Below are 19,008 nucleotides of genomic sequence, written 5' to 3' on the forward strand. Positions count from 1 at the left end.
GTGGGTCACATTTTTAATTTTTTAACCTATTAGATATGCAAACTTTTTAAATCTTTCTATTGTGTTACGTAGCCTCAGTATTAGGCCTTTGATGGCCATTGACAAAATTTTTCTATGTCAAATCGTTTCTGAGTTTTGGGGGTTTTTGTTAGAAAAACGAAAAGTGGTCAAAGTTACCCCACCGGTCAAAGTAACCCCATTTTACGGTAATGTTCTGTAGTTACCTCACCCACCCGTCCCACCGATTGCGGAATGAGAACTAACCACTAACCATCATTAGATTCCTGCCAGGCTGCCACTGTTGAACACGATTGATTCTGCATGCATGTATAATATTTACGAAGGTTATTAAACCATTCTGATTTCTGTTGAATGTCAGTTACTGATAAATTTTTAATATAGAAGAATTCGTATCTTTCATTTTTCACATGACTATATTGATGTCGGTTTCACATTGGTTGCTGGTGCAGTTGGTATCCCTGCTACCTTCTTTGTTTACATTTTTTATTCGGGTGGTCGCAACGAAAGGAGATTGTATCATGTATGTCTCAGCTGATTGCATCGGTGGTCAGTTTTTTATTTGTGGATTGAATCACAGACAGTTTTTCATGTATTTCAGTGAGTGTACATAGTGAAGATGTTATTCTTTGCAATTTCCATCAATAATGGCATAACTACACTATTGTATTACGCTCTTGAAATAAGAATTGTAGCATTACGCATTAAGTTAGCATTACGCATTAAGTTAGCATCAGTGCGTTAACATTGTGTGCATTTGAGGCAGTCCCTTTTAGCTTTCCATTGCTGATTGGATTCCAGTGGCTGTGACGTTGCACATGTTCTAGCGATGATTGGATCCCTGTGACAGTATGTTGAACGCGTTCAAGCGTTGATTGGATTCTTGTTACTGTGATGATGCAAGTGCTGTTTTTTTTTCAATGAAACAGCTGTGGCATCTTGCAGAGACTCATCAGTGATGATGATGGACGGAAAGTGGAAGTGTGCTCGTTCCAGATTTTTGGGTCCTGCTTTCCGATTTGCTATGTTTACCTGTTAATATAATACTCCTCTGGAATTCCACACTGCAGTAGTATCACCTATCGATGCCTACCACGTTACACCACGGACCACCGTCCACTGCAGGGAAAATTGATAAACTGAACTCATTGGAAACTGCCGCGCTTCTGAAATCGCGCATGGTTTGACATCCAATCCCGTGTTGGCAACGCCTCAGTCAAGTTAACTAGTCATTTATCTGTAGGTAGGGTAAACACAGTATATTCCAACACTTTGAGGACGTAGCAAAAAATGAATGGCTATAAAAAATACTGTATGTGCAACTATAGTTCTGTTTGCTTTATGGTCACTCTCAAAACACTGCACTACGCGCCAGCAACAATGAAACGTCACAAAATGTTGCCATATTATATATTTACCTAAAAGCCTTTAGAATGCAAACCTACCAAATTCATATATTCCGACACTGTGTGTGACTAAATTAGGCATTTTGTGAGACTAATTCTGGCCGCACTTCAAACTCTACTAATTTGTAATGCCGACACTCTTGTGTTCAAATTCCGATCGCTGTGTGAGCTATATTGGAATATGACACAGCTTGGAATTAGAACACTATTGAATATTGAACACTACTTAATTAGGCATTTAATTAAGAGTTATTAAGCTTTTAATTAAGAAAATGTTAATTTTTGCACACAGCTTGGAATGAGCTGTGTGTGCCTAATTCCAAGCTGTGTCGGAATTAGTTTTTATGTGTCTAAAACCGTCTCTTAACTTAATCAGTATTAATTTTTTTACCACTTGAAATCAGCAAATACAAGTATACTTAAAGGATTCCTAATATATTCACAGACTTAATTAAAATTCTCAAACCATAATAATCTTTCTACACAAACAGTTTATCACTATTTGGTATAGCAAGGCCAACTATCAACTCTGACACGTTTTTTGATGTTCTCACTGGGTGACACTGGGTGACAATTTCACACTGGCGCACTGTCTCTCTTTGGATCTTAACATTTTCATGCCAGATGGCCCAGACCTAGTGTTTTGGCAATAGTATGATCTCACTGTTTCAACCTTCAACAAATGCGTGGAACTAAGACAAAGCTTAATATAAAGGAAAAAAGTTGAGAAGTGTCAGAATTACCCACAATGTCGGAATATACCGTGTTTCCCCCACTATGTATTTTTCAAAATTATTCTATTTGAAGGCATAAATCAGTAAATTACTGTACTAACTAATCAACTGGAGTATCCAACATGCTGTATCCGACTATTTCCTACTTGTTTCTAAAATCTTGCGGCTCCAATGTGACAAAATTTTTAATACATTTGGAATCTAGCAGCCCGATCATGCACTTTTGTTAACAATTTGATAGGAGTAAATTCATCTGGCGGGAATCTTGCAATTCCGGAAATGGCAAGAAGCTCTAGTTACGGCCCTAATGGTAGAAGTTTTTCATGCCTGCAACTAATCAACTACAATTTCTATATTTAAAGCATGAGATTGATTAATTATGTTATTTCTGCTAAAGGTTTGAAATATTTTTGGAAGCCTAAAATTTGAACAAATTGTTTTTTTACTTTGAGATGACATGGTTGATTCATAGGAAATATTCTACCTAATGTGATTAAGCAATTACAAATTGGTTTATTATCCTTTAAATAAGAATTTTTGCATTGAAACTTTTGGATGATGTCTACTGCAATATGTGTACAGTGGTATCAAGAGCCAAAGCTGTAAACCAATCATTGGATGGCCACTAATATGTTGCATTGTTCTACCCATTATGGTTAATAGAACCTAAAAGAAACTCTTCATCGAAAGGACAAAAAGCTTATATCACGCTTACACAGGCTGGAATTCTTAGAATGGAAGTTCACTTATAAAAAAGCTTTCCACACTAGTACATATACCATATTTGGGGGCAGGGCTTATGGGCACAACCAATCACAGCTAGAAAGCAGATAACATTACAATTCCATTAACCAATCACAGCTAGAAAGCTGATAACATTACAATTCCATTAACCAATCACAGCTAGAAAGCTGATAACATTACAATTCCATTAACCAATCACAGCTAGGAAGCTGATAACATTACAATTCCATTAACCAATCACAGCTAGAAAGCAGATAACGTTAAAATTCCATTAACCAATCATAGCTGGAAAGCTGGAAAGGGCTAAAAACACAATCCCATCAACCAATCACAGCTGGAAAGGAATAGGATATGTATATAATGGACTGAAAGTGGAAAGTTCCTGGCCTTTCCAAGCTTTCAGGTCCTGCTTTCCAATATGCTATGTGTAGTGGTTATCCCTATAGATTTATATCCCTCTAGATTTATTCTAGAATTCCACACTGTGCTTACGTGATAGTACAATAAATTTTGAAATCTTCTCCAGTCATGGGACTTGAATTCATGCTCATAGCTGATCTTGAATTTCTGCACTGTGTTTAAGCAATTTCTAAAATTGTAAATTTTAAATAGGTACCAACTTTTTAAATTTTATTCTGAAAGCATCACATCTATTGAATTTTAATAGGGATCATTAATTTTTGCATTGTATTTCTGAAAATCAAGTATTGCAGTTCTTTTAAATTAAAAACATTCTTTTACATCAAAAACAATTAATTTTTTCTTACAGCTTTCATGATGATTGATGATATATTTATCTCATATAACTAAATATTTTAAATTGGAAGATTTTGTCATTTTGAAGACTATTGATTACAGAACTTTTGTTTTCTCAAGTGTATTCAAAAACAGTTCTGAAATAGACATTTCCATTACCATATATAAATGAGGTTACAAAATACATAGCAAATCTAATCATTGTCATTTGATTTAGGATGTATGGATGAAAATTTTACCTTTGTTCCCTTGATGCTTATTTCTACCCGCAGCAGCTGTAGAAATACGTGCCAAGGCCATTCAAACCAACACAAGCATTAGGTTGCCGCAGAAGTGTTGCATTGTTCTGTTACTGACTGGTCAATATGTTCTCAGCAAATGTTCTGCATAAAAATCACAAATAACTCTTGCCTTCTTGTTTAGGAGCAGGTAAAATAATTTTTCCTGGTATTCATAACTGATCATTATTTTTGCATTGTATTTATCTATATATAAAATTGACTATCTATGTATTTTGTTGAAGTATCAAATTATTAATTTTAAATACTCATACACACATTTTTGGGATTTAAATTCTGCAAGCATCACTGCTATTAAATTTTAATACACTACATGTCACGTGACTAAATGCTCATTGATTTATGAAAATGAAATTATTACTGCTCCTAAACAACCAACATTTTCTAAAAGACACGAGACGTTCAAAAACAGATAATGGGAGATGAAATCATTCAGAATATGCAGTGAGGTTATTAGACAATATCGACAAAATAGGGCGACAACATGAATAAAATTCATATCTCGATGTGTATCAATAGGTGTTTGAATTTTGAAACAACTTTCCATTATTTAAATCTCAGTGTGGAATGTGGATCAAATCTATTGTGAATTTGAACTTGACATGACCAAAACAAGGTGTGTGATGCCATCTTGTCAAATGTTTTCATGGAAGCACGATGTGCCCATACACTGTGAAAGAGGTGCAATTTATCCCATCATTATGCGTGATATCAAAAACTTTGTTGGTATTGGCCAATTTGTAAGAATTTTTTTGCAAAAGTTAATATAATTTTTTTAAAACATATTCATTGCAAAAACTTGTCAGCTCTAGATAAATGACTAGTCAATATAATTACCGACCCAGTATTGGATTCTGAACCAAAGCCCACGTGCAATAGATGATCCATGGCAGTTTCTGTTCAGCTCAGTCAGCCACAGTGTATCAAGTGTCACTGCGGTGGAAGGTTTAACCAGGGTTTGTACTGGTCATGGAAAACCTGGAAAGTCAGGTTATGGAAAGTCATGGAATTTGCAGGTTATGGAAATTCATGGAATTTGCAAATATAAGAAGAAAAAAAGGAAGTGTTTTTCTGTGCTGCATGTGTTTATTGTTTGTGCAGTCTCTTGTTTCCTGCGTTCTGATTGGAGAACCAATCACATGAGCTTGGTCGCCAAGCTCAGTTGCATTCGGCAACTATTTGATGTGCTGTGGCAGCATTCCATCTTCAGCTTGCAATTTCTCTATCACCATGCCTGGAAAGTGTAAATTTCATGACTTTAATTTAAGAATAGAAGCTTAATGTGACTGGCTTGCTTGCCATCCAAAGCATGAAGGTATGGCGATATGGTAATTATGCTCAAAAGAGTGTACATTGTGCCATGCCAGAGGCAGCAAATGCACTAAGTTAGCTAAGCAACACGGTGAATAGAAAAGCAAGGCGCAGTCAGCAGTCACAAATATCTGATTTGTGGTCCGCTGACAGCAATGCAACTGCAGTTTCTTGCTCCAAAATCAGCACTGCAGTGTCTACTGCCACTGTGAATGTAGAGATGGAGTATCCACTGCCAAAAACAACCCCAATGGCGAACTGACCAGCTTTGTAACAAAAGATGTTCTGACGTCTGAAATTTGGTGGACATTGAAAATGGCGACATCTCACTTTTCTTTTCATAGCAACATTGGCGTAAGTGATTTATTCTGCTTCATGTTTCCTGACAGTTCAATTGCTGGCAAGTTTTCACTCAGCAAAACCAAAGCAAGATATATCACCATTTTTGGCCTGGGACCTTGCTTTTTGGATATGCTGAAGCAAAATGCTCGTTCTGCTGTTAACTTTGTGCTTCTTTTTAACAGGTCACTTAAAGAAGAACTTCAAAAGAAGCAGCTCAGATTGGTTTCATTTCCATTCCTCTGTGTCTGCCTGCTCTATGCATTTACACATGTGCTATTTATGAACTGTGGGAGTCTGGGAGATGATAGAATATGCACAGATAGTCTTTCAGTCATGCTTAACCTGTCATATACGAGTCTTGGAAAATTATATTGATGGTCATGGAAAAGTTGTGGATTTTTTTCTAAATACCAGTACAAACCCTGTATAACATTGTATGCTTTTTGATCTATTTCCTTATGTAAATGTGAGAATATATTAACTTTATAGAATTCCACACTGGCCAGATCAATAGGCCAATACAGGATAACATGGTGGCAAACAAGTTGGACTATTTTATTAAGGGTCAACATAAGAAACGTGAACATGAATTTGGCATTTACATTTTGGCACAAGTTTCTGAACGTCAAATGCATATAAAGTGGACAATTGGATACAGGTAATGCACCTAATTCAATGGCAAACGTGCTTCTGGAAGAACTACACAACCTCACTGGGCCATCTAAAACACTGCAGCAGTGACAACACTCAGCTGCTGTCTAACGAGTTCTCATTCATTTGACTTTTATATTTTTGAAGAACAGTTTTGACTTAAAAAGACACTATAATAGAAAATCATTCAATTTTTGTCAAATATTTAATTTGACAACATACCCTTCTTCCAAAAGAAATTATCAGTGCCAAAGGCTCTCTTTATGGAGGCAAAGATAATTTCATTTCAGTCATTCCTTAACCTATTAACGCCGACAATTCCCTGCAGATTATTAAAACACTTTTTTCCATTTAAGGGATTTATTTAGGTTTCTTCTAAAGTATTGTGATGGAAAAATTTAACTTTTTTCATTATTACTTGGAATACAGACTGGCGAGTTTACTTGCCACCCGGCTATAAAAAAATCATATGTCCAAGAGAAGAGATAACCAGAGTGGGTAGATATCTAAAGTTCATGAATGGATTTGCCAATGGAATCTATGCATGTATTGCCCACTCAAAGTTCATTTTTTCGTGTGAAAGGTTTTCATGCACTCTGGGTGCACAGGAATGTTGCACACACTGCAAAAATAAATGGTACGGGCGCCACATTCATGGCATCTGTTGTACAGGCTTATGCCTTTGTAGTTCCAATGATGCTGACTTCCCTGAAAAGATGCATATTTTGTAGACTAATTGGTTCTTCTTTAATAAAATGAACATTTTACATTTGAATAATTATATATATCTGTTCTTTTCAGGTTACTAATCTATAAATATGGGGAATATATTTGCAAACTTGTTCAAAGGCCTCTTTGGCAAGAAGGAAATGCGTATTTTAATGGTAGGGTTGGATGCTGCTGGTAAGACAACAATTCTCTACAAACTCAAATTGGGAGAGATTGTTACAACCATTCCCACAATTGGCTTCAACGTTGAGACTGTAGAATACAAGAACATCAGCTTCACAGTGTGGGATGTGGGTGGTCAGGACAAAATCAGACCCTTGTGGCGACACTACTTCCAAAATACACAGGTATGTCATATTGTTAATATATTTACCTCTCATGAGATATTTCTGAAGAATGACTCAAGTGCCTTTTTTTTCATGCTAATTAGTGAATATATTTTTGTGCAATGCAGCCATGATAACTTTAGAATTCAGTGATGTCCTCCAAATTGTCATTGGAACCAAAATTGAAGTTTACTCTAAGTCTTTGGATTGATTTGAAGTTTGGATACGTTTTACAAGTTTCCTCTTGAATCTTTGAATTAAATACTGTAATAATTATTCTCTTAATACAAGCCTTTACTCTCTAACAGTTGTTTTTTGGTGCTGTTTAATCTATCTCATTTTGTTATTGTACAGGGCCTTATTTTTGTTGTGGACTCAAATGATCGTGAACGTATTGGTGAAGCTAGAGAAGAACTTATGAGGATGCTGGCTGAGGATGAATTGAGAGATGCTGTGCTTCTTATATTTGCCAACAAACAGGCAAGTTATCATTTACTAATGATCTTGTTAATTGGATTTTCTTGGATAAATATTGGGATGGAATTTCTGCAGGCTGTTCCAGAAATTAAATTTTAGCTGTTCTAGTAATATCTAGTGTCATGTAAATATTATTTTTACTTGATTAGTCATCAATTGTCACATCTTTTCTTGAAGACAATAAAAAATTTTTGTTATTGGTAAAATTTTCATGAATTTGAAAATTACTATGAAGTAAGCCTCGTGTTACATATCCAAGTACAACCTCGAGCATTATACAGCAGTAGTATCAACACCTGTTTTTCTCACGTCTTGAACGTTTTTTTAATATTTTCATTTATAATTTTGTTTTAATACTGTTAAATAACTACAGGATTTGCCGAACGCCATGAACGCTGCTGAGATCACTGACAAGCTGGGCCTGCACTCGCTGCGTAACCGCAACTGGTACATCCAAGCAACTTGCGCCACTAGTGGTGATGGGCTTTATGAAGGCCTTGATTGGCTAAGTAACCAACTGAAGAACGCCAATCGCTAACATCCTTAAGTAAATCTTGAGAACCTTATTACTTTTCTTACTGCTTTAACTTATCTCTAACTCTCACTTCTCTCCTGCAATTCTGCCTCTGTCATCTTCTCTTTGCTGTCTGTCTTTGCTCCACTGGATACTAGCAACTTCATGTACAGTCCGGCTGCCAAGGCCAGCACAGGCCTCGGTCTCGTTCTGAAGTGCTCTCAGTGAATGCGTTGCGGCTTCGTTCCTCCATACGGAATAATTGGTGATGTTCCTGCATTCATTTCATTGTCCTGATGCGTCCTTATGAGGGCATTTTCATGTGGTATAATTATTGATCAACTTGAGGTCAGGTGTGATGTTCCCGCTTGTCATTGGGAGCCTCGAGAGCATTGAAAACCTTGCCCTAATATGTGTTCTTCGTGGATAGGTTTTAATATTGTCTTTTTTGGATTGAGGGTCTAAATTTTAACATTTCTTCAAAGTTCAAACGAAGTATTAGCTTTTTAGTACTATCCTGTCATTGATGAATTGGAAAAAGTGATTTAGAAAGTTAGGCCTTTGTCATTATGTGGTGTCCTTGCCCCAACTTGTGTCTTCATGGAAACAAACCCCCAATGTCTCGCTGGAAGTTCGTGTCTCAATATACTTTACATGCTGTGACCAAACTATCCATTTGAAAGGTCGTCATCATATACTATAACCTCCCTCCTTATTTTACTGGATGCATGAGTTTTAAAGTGGTTTTTGTACGCCTTGTGGTTACAATTGCCAGTTATTGCGTTAGAGAACCTGCCCTGGCGCAAGGTTCTTATCAAAGTTTACCACTGAGATTTAAGTATTGCTGCGTTCATCATGCTTCTTCGTTTGTGCTGTTCAGCATGAATAGCGCCAAAACGCAGCATGCTGCTCAGTACTTATGGCGCCACAACGCAGCGTGCTGCCCAGCATTTTAGCCCCACAACACAACGTGCTGCTCTGCATGTATAGCGCCACTTCGAAGCGCGTTGCTATGCATGTACAGCGCCACTTCGAACGTGCTGCTCAGCGTGTCTAGCGCCATGATGCTGCAAGCCGAGGTGCTGTGCATGCCTCAATGACCGCAGCAACTTGCCTCTCACTACGAAGCTTCCACTCATTCTAATTGGCTGGGAAAACGTGGACATTCGCCTGCGTAACGAAGATAAATTGCGCGATGTGTAGTCCTTCCTTGAATTCTTTAAAACTTAGTGTAACTTACAATGTAATAAATCCGTTTCGATGCCTAAAAATGTGCTGAAATTTGCGTTTGCTGGAAAATTGTTCTGTTAGATTTTGAAATTGGAGCGCGGTGACGCTAGTGATATTAAATTGAGTCCATGTTGCAGTGCGCTGAAGGAGAATTGCTTATACTTTAGGGTAAAAATTTGTTGTTCTACGACAGTGAGATTCAACTGTCTCCAAGTGCGCAGAACCATTGCTGTTTTCATTTTGTATGAATAAGATAATGAGCCGAATAATTTGGGTTTAGATTTAAGCCTATGTCTATTTATTATTATTCTTTGCAGTATCAAGGCCGTATGAGCTCTTCACTCGCCTATTTTTTTTCTAAGTGCACGATTATAGCTTGAAAGAGATTGGCCTTTTGACAATTTGATTAACCTTGGCCTTTTGGCAATAAGATTAACGTGAAATGATCATTGCAGCCGCAGTTCACAACATTCCCAATAGAGGCAAAATAAACTCCCAGTCTCTAATCGTGCCCGCAATTTATTTGTTGTGACCTTTTTGTTAAGCTCGTTCCTTTGAAATAGCGAGAGTGATTGCCTTTAATAATAAACTACGATGGCATATTGGAGTGTAAGAGTTCATGTTTCTAAGCTGCTCGGAACAAACTCTTAATGAAGTCCAATAAAACATTTGTGCTGATGTCATAACATTCTTCCTTGAGTTTTGCGGGCGTCTTCAGTGAGCCTCGGTCTTTCCGCCACTGACGTAGTTCTGGGTAAAGATGGACAGTTGTTCAGTAAATTTATGATTTTAATAATATGTATCTTCTCGGATGCACTTTGAAGTGCTGAGTTGTCGTGCGTTGTTGAGCCCCAGTTGTGAGCAGCAGAGCCGTCGTAAATTCGGTTAAAAATAGACGACACTGATCTGAAGCGCTAGAAACCTCTCCCTACTACTACTACTAAATTCGGTTCACTGACGCATGAATAATATTATTGCGGATAGTAATAATTACACGTTATAATTTTCTTCAGCTGTTTCAGACTAAAGTTTGTGTCCACCTCCAAGCGAGCACCCACTTGAGACGAATCTAATAGTTACGAGGTCCCCGTCCAGTTCTCTAGAAGACCAGCGAAAGCCAGTGTAGAATATTCCCCGTAATTGTCAATGAAAAAATTATTCATTTCAGGGCGCAGGTTGTAAGTATGTCGAAAGCTTCGACACACCCCGTCATATCAGAGCCTTGGTGAGAAAGCTTCCTGCTCCCTGGATCACTTCAACTGCTAATTAGTTTCAATCTAACTGAATGCTTCAATGCATTCAATACACAAATACAGGGCTTGAAAGTCGCGAGATCATCTCGTGGATGCCTCCAATTTTCTCTCAGGCCGCAGTGGATGTTTCCTACTGAGCGTCCCAGCCTCGTTCAAAACTGTCAAATCCAAGGTGCGCTCTACCGGCAATAACGAACGAGTCGCCACTCGCAAAACTCTTGAGGGAGTCGTTTCTCAATAAAAATTATATTATGCTGGTCAGAAATATGATTTGTGGGGTTCTATTACCACATAAAAACTACGAAACTTACGATATGCGGTAGAAAAACATGATGCAATGCATCAAGTAAGATGAGGTTGAACACGATGCATCAAGTAGGGTGAGGTTGATGAAGCCAGACTGACACGAGAAAAATCTTGGTTCAGGAAAGTCTCGCGTAGTGTGATTTCTCAAGAAAAGTCGAGCATGGAAGAGTTCCCTGCTTTACTCAATTCAACGTTGGTACACAACATAAATACGAAGAAAAAGATAAGGGCATTGCATTTGCTGGAGAATAATAGAACATAAGCAACCTATTGTGTTAAAGCAATGACTTTTTATCGACACATACGTTACAGTTAAGCATTATTAATAAAAAGATAACCGTACATTGAATCTATATCTTGTTAGCGCAATCATCACTTCAACAAAAACTAATTTAGTTTGATTCTCAGCAGAATTGCAACAAAAGCCCGCCAGCCCTTTAATGTTAAATAGTTGGTTAGTACATACAATAATTATTGCGTGTAATATACTTATACTATTCGCACCTATGAGCCTGGAAACGAGTTACGGTCAGTAGGCAGAAAGTGGTTAAAGTGAAGCTTAACTCTTGACCGCACAATCGACGCAAAAATGTGATCCCCGTACCAGCCTAAAGCCTGGGATACAGCTGGTAATACATTGCTGAAGTTAAGTAACTCAACGTCACGTCACGAAAACCAGAATAATTTTTCCTATTTCCGCTCGTTGCAAGGTCAGAAATGTAATGGATATTCGCTGAGATTCAAGTAGTGTGTGCGACACAGGTGCCTCCTTCGACAGTGTGGGAGACACAGGTGTCCGGGAAATGCACGACAGGTTCACGAAGCTCAACATAGGACACGTGACAACATGCGTATGTGCAGGGCTTCCTTATGCATCACTTCAGCAGATTGCCGCTGCTGAGCAAGTGTAGAATAAGAATGTCCTACACCTCCACATGTTACGCGTGTCCAATGTTCACAGTAACTTGAACATCATAATTATTACCATGAACTTGATACGTAAATCAGCCTCGCAACAGCTAAAATACAAATAAGATAAGTCACCAATTTTTATTTTTCGGATCGTGACGCCGGGGAGGTGAAATCAAGAGGTGTTGAAACGTTCACAGGTCCAGGCGAGTACCAAGGCTTCTCATGACTGGGGAGCTCGGATCAGGTTTGGGGGGCAGAGGCGGCGGCGAGTCATTCTCAACTTCAACTTTGACTTCTTCCTTCTCAACTTCGCCGTATTTGTTGAGTTTATTGAAACTGAAGAGCGCGGACAAGCGCCCCATGGTTCCAACACGGGCTTCTCCGTTAGCTTCACACTTACCTCGCTTCTTCGTTTCACGTTTTTTCTCTTTGCCTTCTTCATTCTGCTTCGCATCATCTTGCTGCTTTTCCTTGCTCTTCTTGTTGATTTTCTTCTCCTGTTCCTTGACCTTCTTAACCCGCTTCTCCTGCTGCTTCTCCACCTTCTGCAGCTCGCGCGTGAAAGCGTCTGGCGAGGCAGCGACCTCCTGCGCCGCCTCCTCCACGTCCTCCTCGAACGGGTTCAGCGACCTGCCAGCCGACGCGTCCAACCTACATGCATTGATCATGGCTTTAGATATTGGAAATGGTCATGGCTTTTGGAAGAAAGAATCACCAATCTCATATTAAATGACGTGGGACTATGAAATGAGGTGAATGATGATCGCTAGATGTCTGAAGATCGTACTTGCTTAATCGTACATCATACCATGATCTCTCTCATGACCGTAAATTGTACAATAATCGTACTTGTACGTAATACAATAGTTTTTGGAATTTTTACTTTGGTATTCATTTAATAACTACTTAAGTTTAAAGCCGATCTTGAACAAGCTTTTTACATCTTTGCTTGGCCTAGGGAAGAAAAGTCTTCCAATTCGTAAAAAGTAATTACTTGATAGTTACTCGACATCGGAACTATGACGGACAGACGGAGAATCTCCTTTTAGGTTTAAAGTACTTAAACGCGAGTCCATCAAAGAAGGAGAGTACTTGGCAAACAATCAGCTGCACCTAAAAGTGACCTCAAAGCATAAAAATTAAAGACTGGATAATCGGCACATGATATGAACGAGAAAATTATCCAAAATACAATGACTGTTTAGCAGAAATCTAGGGACACGGGAGTCGAACACATCTCCTTCCATAAGCTGATAAAAAATATTAGTTTTTGCAAATCATGATGGTATATCAGTAAAAAATCTTCAAAGATATATTTCGATTTTGGAGAAAGCGGTGGTAATCACTCTTCTGCTTAAATTTAAATTATGAACGTATTAACGATCAAGGGTTGGCTATAATGATTGCAAACGCACATGACAAAAAAAGGACTATGAGTTAATACTAATGCCACTGACCTGCCTTGCCGAAGAGCGTTGAGCGTTCCAGGCTAAAGCTGAAGGCGATGCGGCCGAGGCAGGCAACACACGTGTTAGATGACAGCGCAACGCCACACTCGTTAAGAGGAGGGACCGCAACAAAATAGACACCACACTCGCAACTTCGGTCCATGAGGCTACTCTAGTTAGGTTACGAGGACATAAATATGCACCACGCGTCCCCTAGAGTTTGGTTACGAGAACATAAATATGGACGCACGTCTCCTTCGTGTTTGAGTAAGGTTAGCATATATATATAGACGCACGCGTCCAGGTAGTGTAGTCTCGAGTATCATACATTTGGTGTCGCGTTTCCACGTAATGTTGGCTACGTGGAGCATAATTGGGTCAGGTTCTTCCATAAGTTTCGCTACCAGAAACAGAAATGTATTGCGCTCAGGATGATCGCTCAACCTCTGGGATGGCCATCAGTGACCACCCCACAAGCTTCAGACCTCGCGTTCCTCCCGCCATGACACACTCAAGAGAAATTCACGAAACTTTGTCCAAATAACTTTTGTTCTTATGTGGGTCATCTGGACCCAGTGTGGGCGGGAAAGGACGTATCAGTGTTACATCAAGTGTGTCATTTTTCTGACAAAATGACCCATCCATTTTTCCGAGTGTAGGCACTGGTTATTGACGCACACACACGCCTATACTCACGAGTATTAGGAATGAGTATCGAATTTATGCAACTACTAATAAAACACAAAAAAGTCACGCACTTAACGGAAGCAGAAAAACAATTTGTAGCATGATTTATTCGGGAGTCTGGAACGTGTACAATGGTAAACGAAGTTATTTTAAAGTTAGGGCAAAGAAAAGTTCTCGCCGAAATGAAGCAAGTAGGAAAAAAACTAAAGGCTGGCATAGGTAAAGTAGGTAAAGGAATTGGGTAGTTAATTGTATAGGTAAGAGAGGGTAATCTTAAACCTAATGGTTTGAAATAGTAGCATGCTTTTAATATATCGCATCCTACTCAGATTGCTGGCTACAATGACCATTTCTAACGTCAGCCGTACAGGATATTTATCTTAACCCGGTAAGATAAAAACTAAGGTCATGACTTTACGTAAAATTGAAATAAGCCTATAGCTCAGGAAGAGCTGCCAATTTCATGTGCATTGTTTGTGACATACAGCAGATGAGTTTCTGGTATATCTAAGAGACTCTGAGTCTTATTAGGCACATGCCAAAATCAGAAAACTTCGAGTAAATAGACCAGATGGTACTGGGTTATCGAAACGTTATTTGTATCGTCTTGAGCCGTGACATTTGTCCTGTGATCAGATCAACTCTAAAATATGTTCGGATTATTTAACTTTGTGAAGTGTTTTAAACACACAACATAATCTTAAATCACAATATCGAAAAAAGTATTTATAAAATGTACTTTAATTAGCGTACATTTTTCAAGCAATCAGTTTGGCATGACACTAAAATTATATAATAGGGGAAGTGAGCTTTATTCGCCAACGCCCACCTTATACAAGTTGAGTACAATCCTCTTTTAACATCACAAACATTACGATGAGTGAGTTTACTCATACTCGTCATCGAGGGCGAGGTACGCCTACAACATCGCTACTACAGCAGTCAATCACGATTCAGATTTACGACGGATCGAATGTACGACTTTTATTCCCTTTCGGCAACAAGGAAAATTTTCACTGAATCAGCCTTTAAGGCATCTGAATTTGCGGCGATTGTCAGATCCAGTGAGCGCAGCAGTAGTTATGTTACATGGAGTCCCAAGGCCACACTGCAGTGCGAGTGAATTTTCATCTAAACTTAGAGAGTCACATACACGTTATTTAATTACGATAGAGCGGAGATACGACGATGACATATAGCGTTCACTTGAGCAAAGGAGGCAGAACTGCCTACACACACTATTCTTTATATCTAAGGATTAAATTGACAGACAAGACGAGAGCTTCTCAAGCTAACGTGATGGTTGACTATTCTATGTCTAATCATACGACGCATGTGGAGGAAGAACCGCGTATATGCACTATTTTAGTACATTGATGGTACAGGAAATGGCTTCTTGTCAAATTATGAACTGGTCCATACGCTCTTCTCCAGCCGCAGGCGTCCTGAATGTTAATAAAACCCGCACTATTCTTATGAAATAATACACAGTAGTAAAGTATGTAGTAGATATACCCAGTAATAACGATTTATATTATATGCTAAGAAAATCTTTTCATTTACTAACTGGTCACCCATGCAATCTTTCATCATCCTTCGACCCTATTACAACATAAATTAGCTGGTCTGTTGCAAAAATCTCAATTCTTTAGCTGGTCTGTTGCCACTGGTCCATCACGACAATAATTTCTATTGCTTCGACCCTATATGACATCCCAAATTTGGAGGCCAGTAATCCACCAGTTTTCAACACGGTTGCTTGCGAAGATCTAAAACATGATAGATCCGAACACTTCTAGAGGCGAGTTGTAAAAATTGGAACATTAGAGGTTTGCTAACAATTAAATCTCATTGTTTTGTTTGCATTTGATTTGACTTCTAACAACAAACAAGAACTCGCTTCTAACGATCTGTAACAACTAGGCCAACGATTGTAAATGTTCAAGTTGAAATCCTGACATATTAACAACTAAAGAGTGTTTTCTTCACGCCAAGCTTCGAACATTACTCGACAGAAAATGCAAAACATAAGAGAAATCATAGATTTTACATCGTCAATTATTACGTAGCAAAGACATTTTTTCACAGTTAGCCGTTTTATTTCTGTAACAAACAACGGCCAGTTCCAAAATTCAAATGTGCAAGCAGCACAAATACCTTACAGGAAAGTGAAATACGTCTACCCTGCAAGTACAGTATATGAACAGACAATAAGATTACCTACGAAAATAATAAAGAAATAATACAATTATAACAGCAATCGACATGACACAGGTAAGAGATTAACATGCGTCGTATTGCGAGTTAGCAGGAACCCGAGGGTCGACATCACTCAAGCCAAGCTCTAACACACAAAATATTCACATAATATTCAATAATTATATACTCATATAAACACATAAATAAAACAAATAGAAGCAAACTTGATGTTAAATAGCAATGATAAAGCGTAACATGGTAAGGCTTCGGCTTTAGCAAAGACAAAATTGATTATATTCGTGGATACGTCATAGATTTGAAGCAATGACGTAATCTATGTTAATAGTGCATATAAAAACGCGCACTCCGAACACTCAAGGGCAGAAAATGAAGGGGAAACACATAGTTTGTTGGAGAAAATTATCGTCTAAGTAATTCTAGTGACGGTTGATAGTGAGTTCAATGAAATGTAGTATTCAATCAAACGCTGGTCACGTTCATTTCACAAGCTCCTTGCTCTCTTTTATTGCAACAAGAATAGATAAAGAAGATAGAAAGATACGCGGCAGTATACACTAGAGTGCCAGAATGTTATCTCTAAAATCTAATTCTATATCCTTAATGCGCTAGTATCGTCATAAAAGGATATATGCTATTGAAGAAATATCTTCTTGAATATCCGTACTTGGCAGCCTAGGTAAATAGGGTACATTTAATTAACAGGAATCAGGCAGAAATCCTTCTCGCTTAAGGCCTGTGATTTTGATGAGCAAACTCTCGGTGAGGGTTGGGAGTTGGTGGAGCTGGTGGCGCTCTGCTGCGAGGTAGCGGTGGGGTAGGTGGATGGATTCAAAGAAGTGTGCAAGAGGTGGGGCTGGGGGCCGGTACAAGAGGTGTGGTTATGGTGGGGTAGGTGGATAGCTTCACAGAAGTGTGCTAGAGGTGGGCTGGAGGGCCGGTATAACAAGTGGACTGAGGTTGCCGGTGGGGTAACTAATAAAGATGGTGCAGTTACGGTGTTGCGAGTGTGCCAGTAGAAAGTGGGGTGGTTGTAGTGGGGTAGGAGGGCCGATACAAAGAAGTGTGGTTACGGTGGGTTAGAGGTGGCGAAAAGAAAGTGTGGCTAAGACGTGAAGTAGGTGTGCTGGAGCAAAGTGTAGAACGAGTAGGAGGGGCGAATACAAGGAGTGAGGCAGCACACGTTCGGGCTACAAAGTGGTGTGCTGGCGGTGGGTTAGGTGTGCTATAACATAGTATTGGTGATGGTACAGAGGTGCTATTACAAAATGGTTAGTTGTTGTCGGGGAGTGGGTGCTGGGACATGGTGAAGTTTTGGTGCTGGTGGTGTGCTGCTACAACGTGGTGTGGCGGTAGGTGGGGAGGTGGGTCCGAGTAAGAGGTAGCGACAGGTGAGCTCGAGGTGGGACGGGGTGGGCCGCAGTCCTGCAGTGGGCAGCATGAGCAGAGGAGACAACCATTACATTTATCATCCAGTTGGAATGTAATGGTTTTATACATATTTCGGTCGGAATGATTTCTTCCATCCATGACAGCGACGGTTTTAAAACTGTTCATTATTAGTCTTGTAAGACTGATTTATAAACTTACATTTTCCGGCTTGTTCTCTTCGTCTTTACGTTTATCATTAATGATAGTACCTACGGAGAATTGCACCAAAAGTTGAAATTTTTTCCTACTATCTATATACGGAAAGGAGTATGCGGCAAGTTCAACAATCTTATCTAGATCAGCTTCATCATATTTTCTGATGAGCCATTTGAGGTGGTAAATGCCAGTGCATGATATATTGAAAGTTTATCATCCGTTTTCTAATAATCATTCCCATCACTGGGGGAAGGGGAGGGGGGAATGCAGTTTAAGTTTAGTTTAACTTGCATTAGTTGGTCAGTGCTACACGGTTATCTTATTTGCATATGCGTTAACTATATGATGATGTAGCAGCTCTACTAAGGCAGTATATAGGAATGACTTGCAATTGGACCATTTTGGCAACTAATTTAATATGCATTGTTAAAGGCATCTTTTAAATTGAACTCAAAATTCTCAATTCAGTAACTCGTAAATCAATTAATCTCTTTTCTCTCACGACAAAAATTATCTGAAGTTATTAGCCGACTTCCTCTTCGGCGGAAATAAGCAACTTAATACGTATCATACATAAAATGTGCGAAAGATGCACCCGTTTAAGTATCACATTTGCAAAGCAGAGCTTTTGCAAAACTGAAGGGACCGTGCAAAAAAAAGTTGGTTTCCTTCAATATTAGACTAGCTCAGTGTTATACGAGTTGCCCTCAGTATGAAATTTGTTAGGAAAAATTGTACAATTTACGCAGGTTGATAAAGCGAAGAATAAATAAACGAAAAGATGATGCATGGCAGACCTCAAGCGAGTGAGCCGAACGCAGCCAGGATGCACCAGGCGGATGAATGAGGGAATGGATGTGGGGGAGAATAGAAATACTGGCGCTATGAAGTTTTAAACTCATCATAAGGTGTAGTTACTTGTCAATAACTACACTATAACGAATAATTCAATCGCATAATGTTTAAAGCGGTATTTTCCGTTTATTCAGGTAACATTTGACTAGACCCACCGACAATTTTTGTGTGTAGATGTTTTGATATTTTCATCAGAAATATCCGTC

General features: G+C 38.8%; 2 protein-coding genes across 4 annotated transcripts in view; one reads left to right on the plus strand and one right to left on the minus strand.

Annotated features, from left to right (window-relative positions):
- The first annotated feature begins 7,060 nt into the window (after positions 1 to 7,060).
- LOC108669417 (ADP-ribosylation factor 1) lies at positions 7,061 to 10,215 on the plus strand. Its single transcript, XM_018156747.2, has 3 exons — positions 7,061 to 7,337; positions 7,671 to 7,796; positions 8,167 to 10,215. The coding sequence occupies exons 1-3, from the start codon at positions 7,080 to 7,082 to the stop codon at positions 8,329 to 8,331; spliced, it is 549 nt and encodes a 182-aa protein (XP_018012236.1). The 5' UTR covers positions 7,061 to 7,079; the 3' UTR covers positions 8,332 to 10,215.
- A 1,042-nt stretch (positions 10,216 to 11,257) lies between these two features.
- The window catches only part of LOC108669415 (PH and SEC7 domain-containing protein), a 29,060-nt gene continuing 21,309 nt past the window's right edge, over positions 11,258 to 19,008 (minus strand). For 2 of the 3 annotated variants that reach the window (XM_047879580.1, XM_018156742.2), the window contains one exon: positions 11,258 to 12,659. In XM_047879580.1, coding sequence (XP_047735536.1) covers positions 12,200 to 12,659 — 460 coding nt within the window. In that variant the 3' untranslated portion in view covers positions 11,258 to 12,199. Of the gene's footprint in view, positions 12,660 to 14,230; positions 17,786 to 19,008 lie in introns of those variants that run through there. The other variant, XM_018156741.2, reaches the window with a different exon arrangement.

This window comes from Hyalella azteca, unplaced genomic scaffold (assembly GCF_000764305.2).
Source record: "Hyalella azteca isolate HAZT.00-mixed unplaced genomic scaffold, Hazt_2.0.2 contig3354, whole genome shotgun sequence".
Classification (NCBI taxonomy): domain Eukaryota; kingdom Metazoa; phylum Arthropoda; class Malacostraca; order Amphipoda; family Hyalellidae; genus Hyalella; species Hyalella azteca.

Bases quoted from the DNA above. Each gene is read 5' to 3' on its own strand.
- LOC108669417 (XM_018156747.2), top strand. From the start codon at position 7,080: ATGGGGAATATATTTGCAAACTTGTTCAAAGGCCTCTTTGGCAAGAAG. The intron at 7,338-7,670 runs GTATGTCATATT...GTTATTGTACAG, and splicing joins ACTACTTCCAAAATACACAG to GGCCTTATTTTTGTTGTGGA. The intron at 7,797-8,166 runs GCAAGTTATCAT...AAATAACTACAG, and splicing joins TTATATTTGCCAACAAACAG to GATTTGCCGAACGCCATGAA.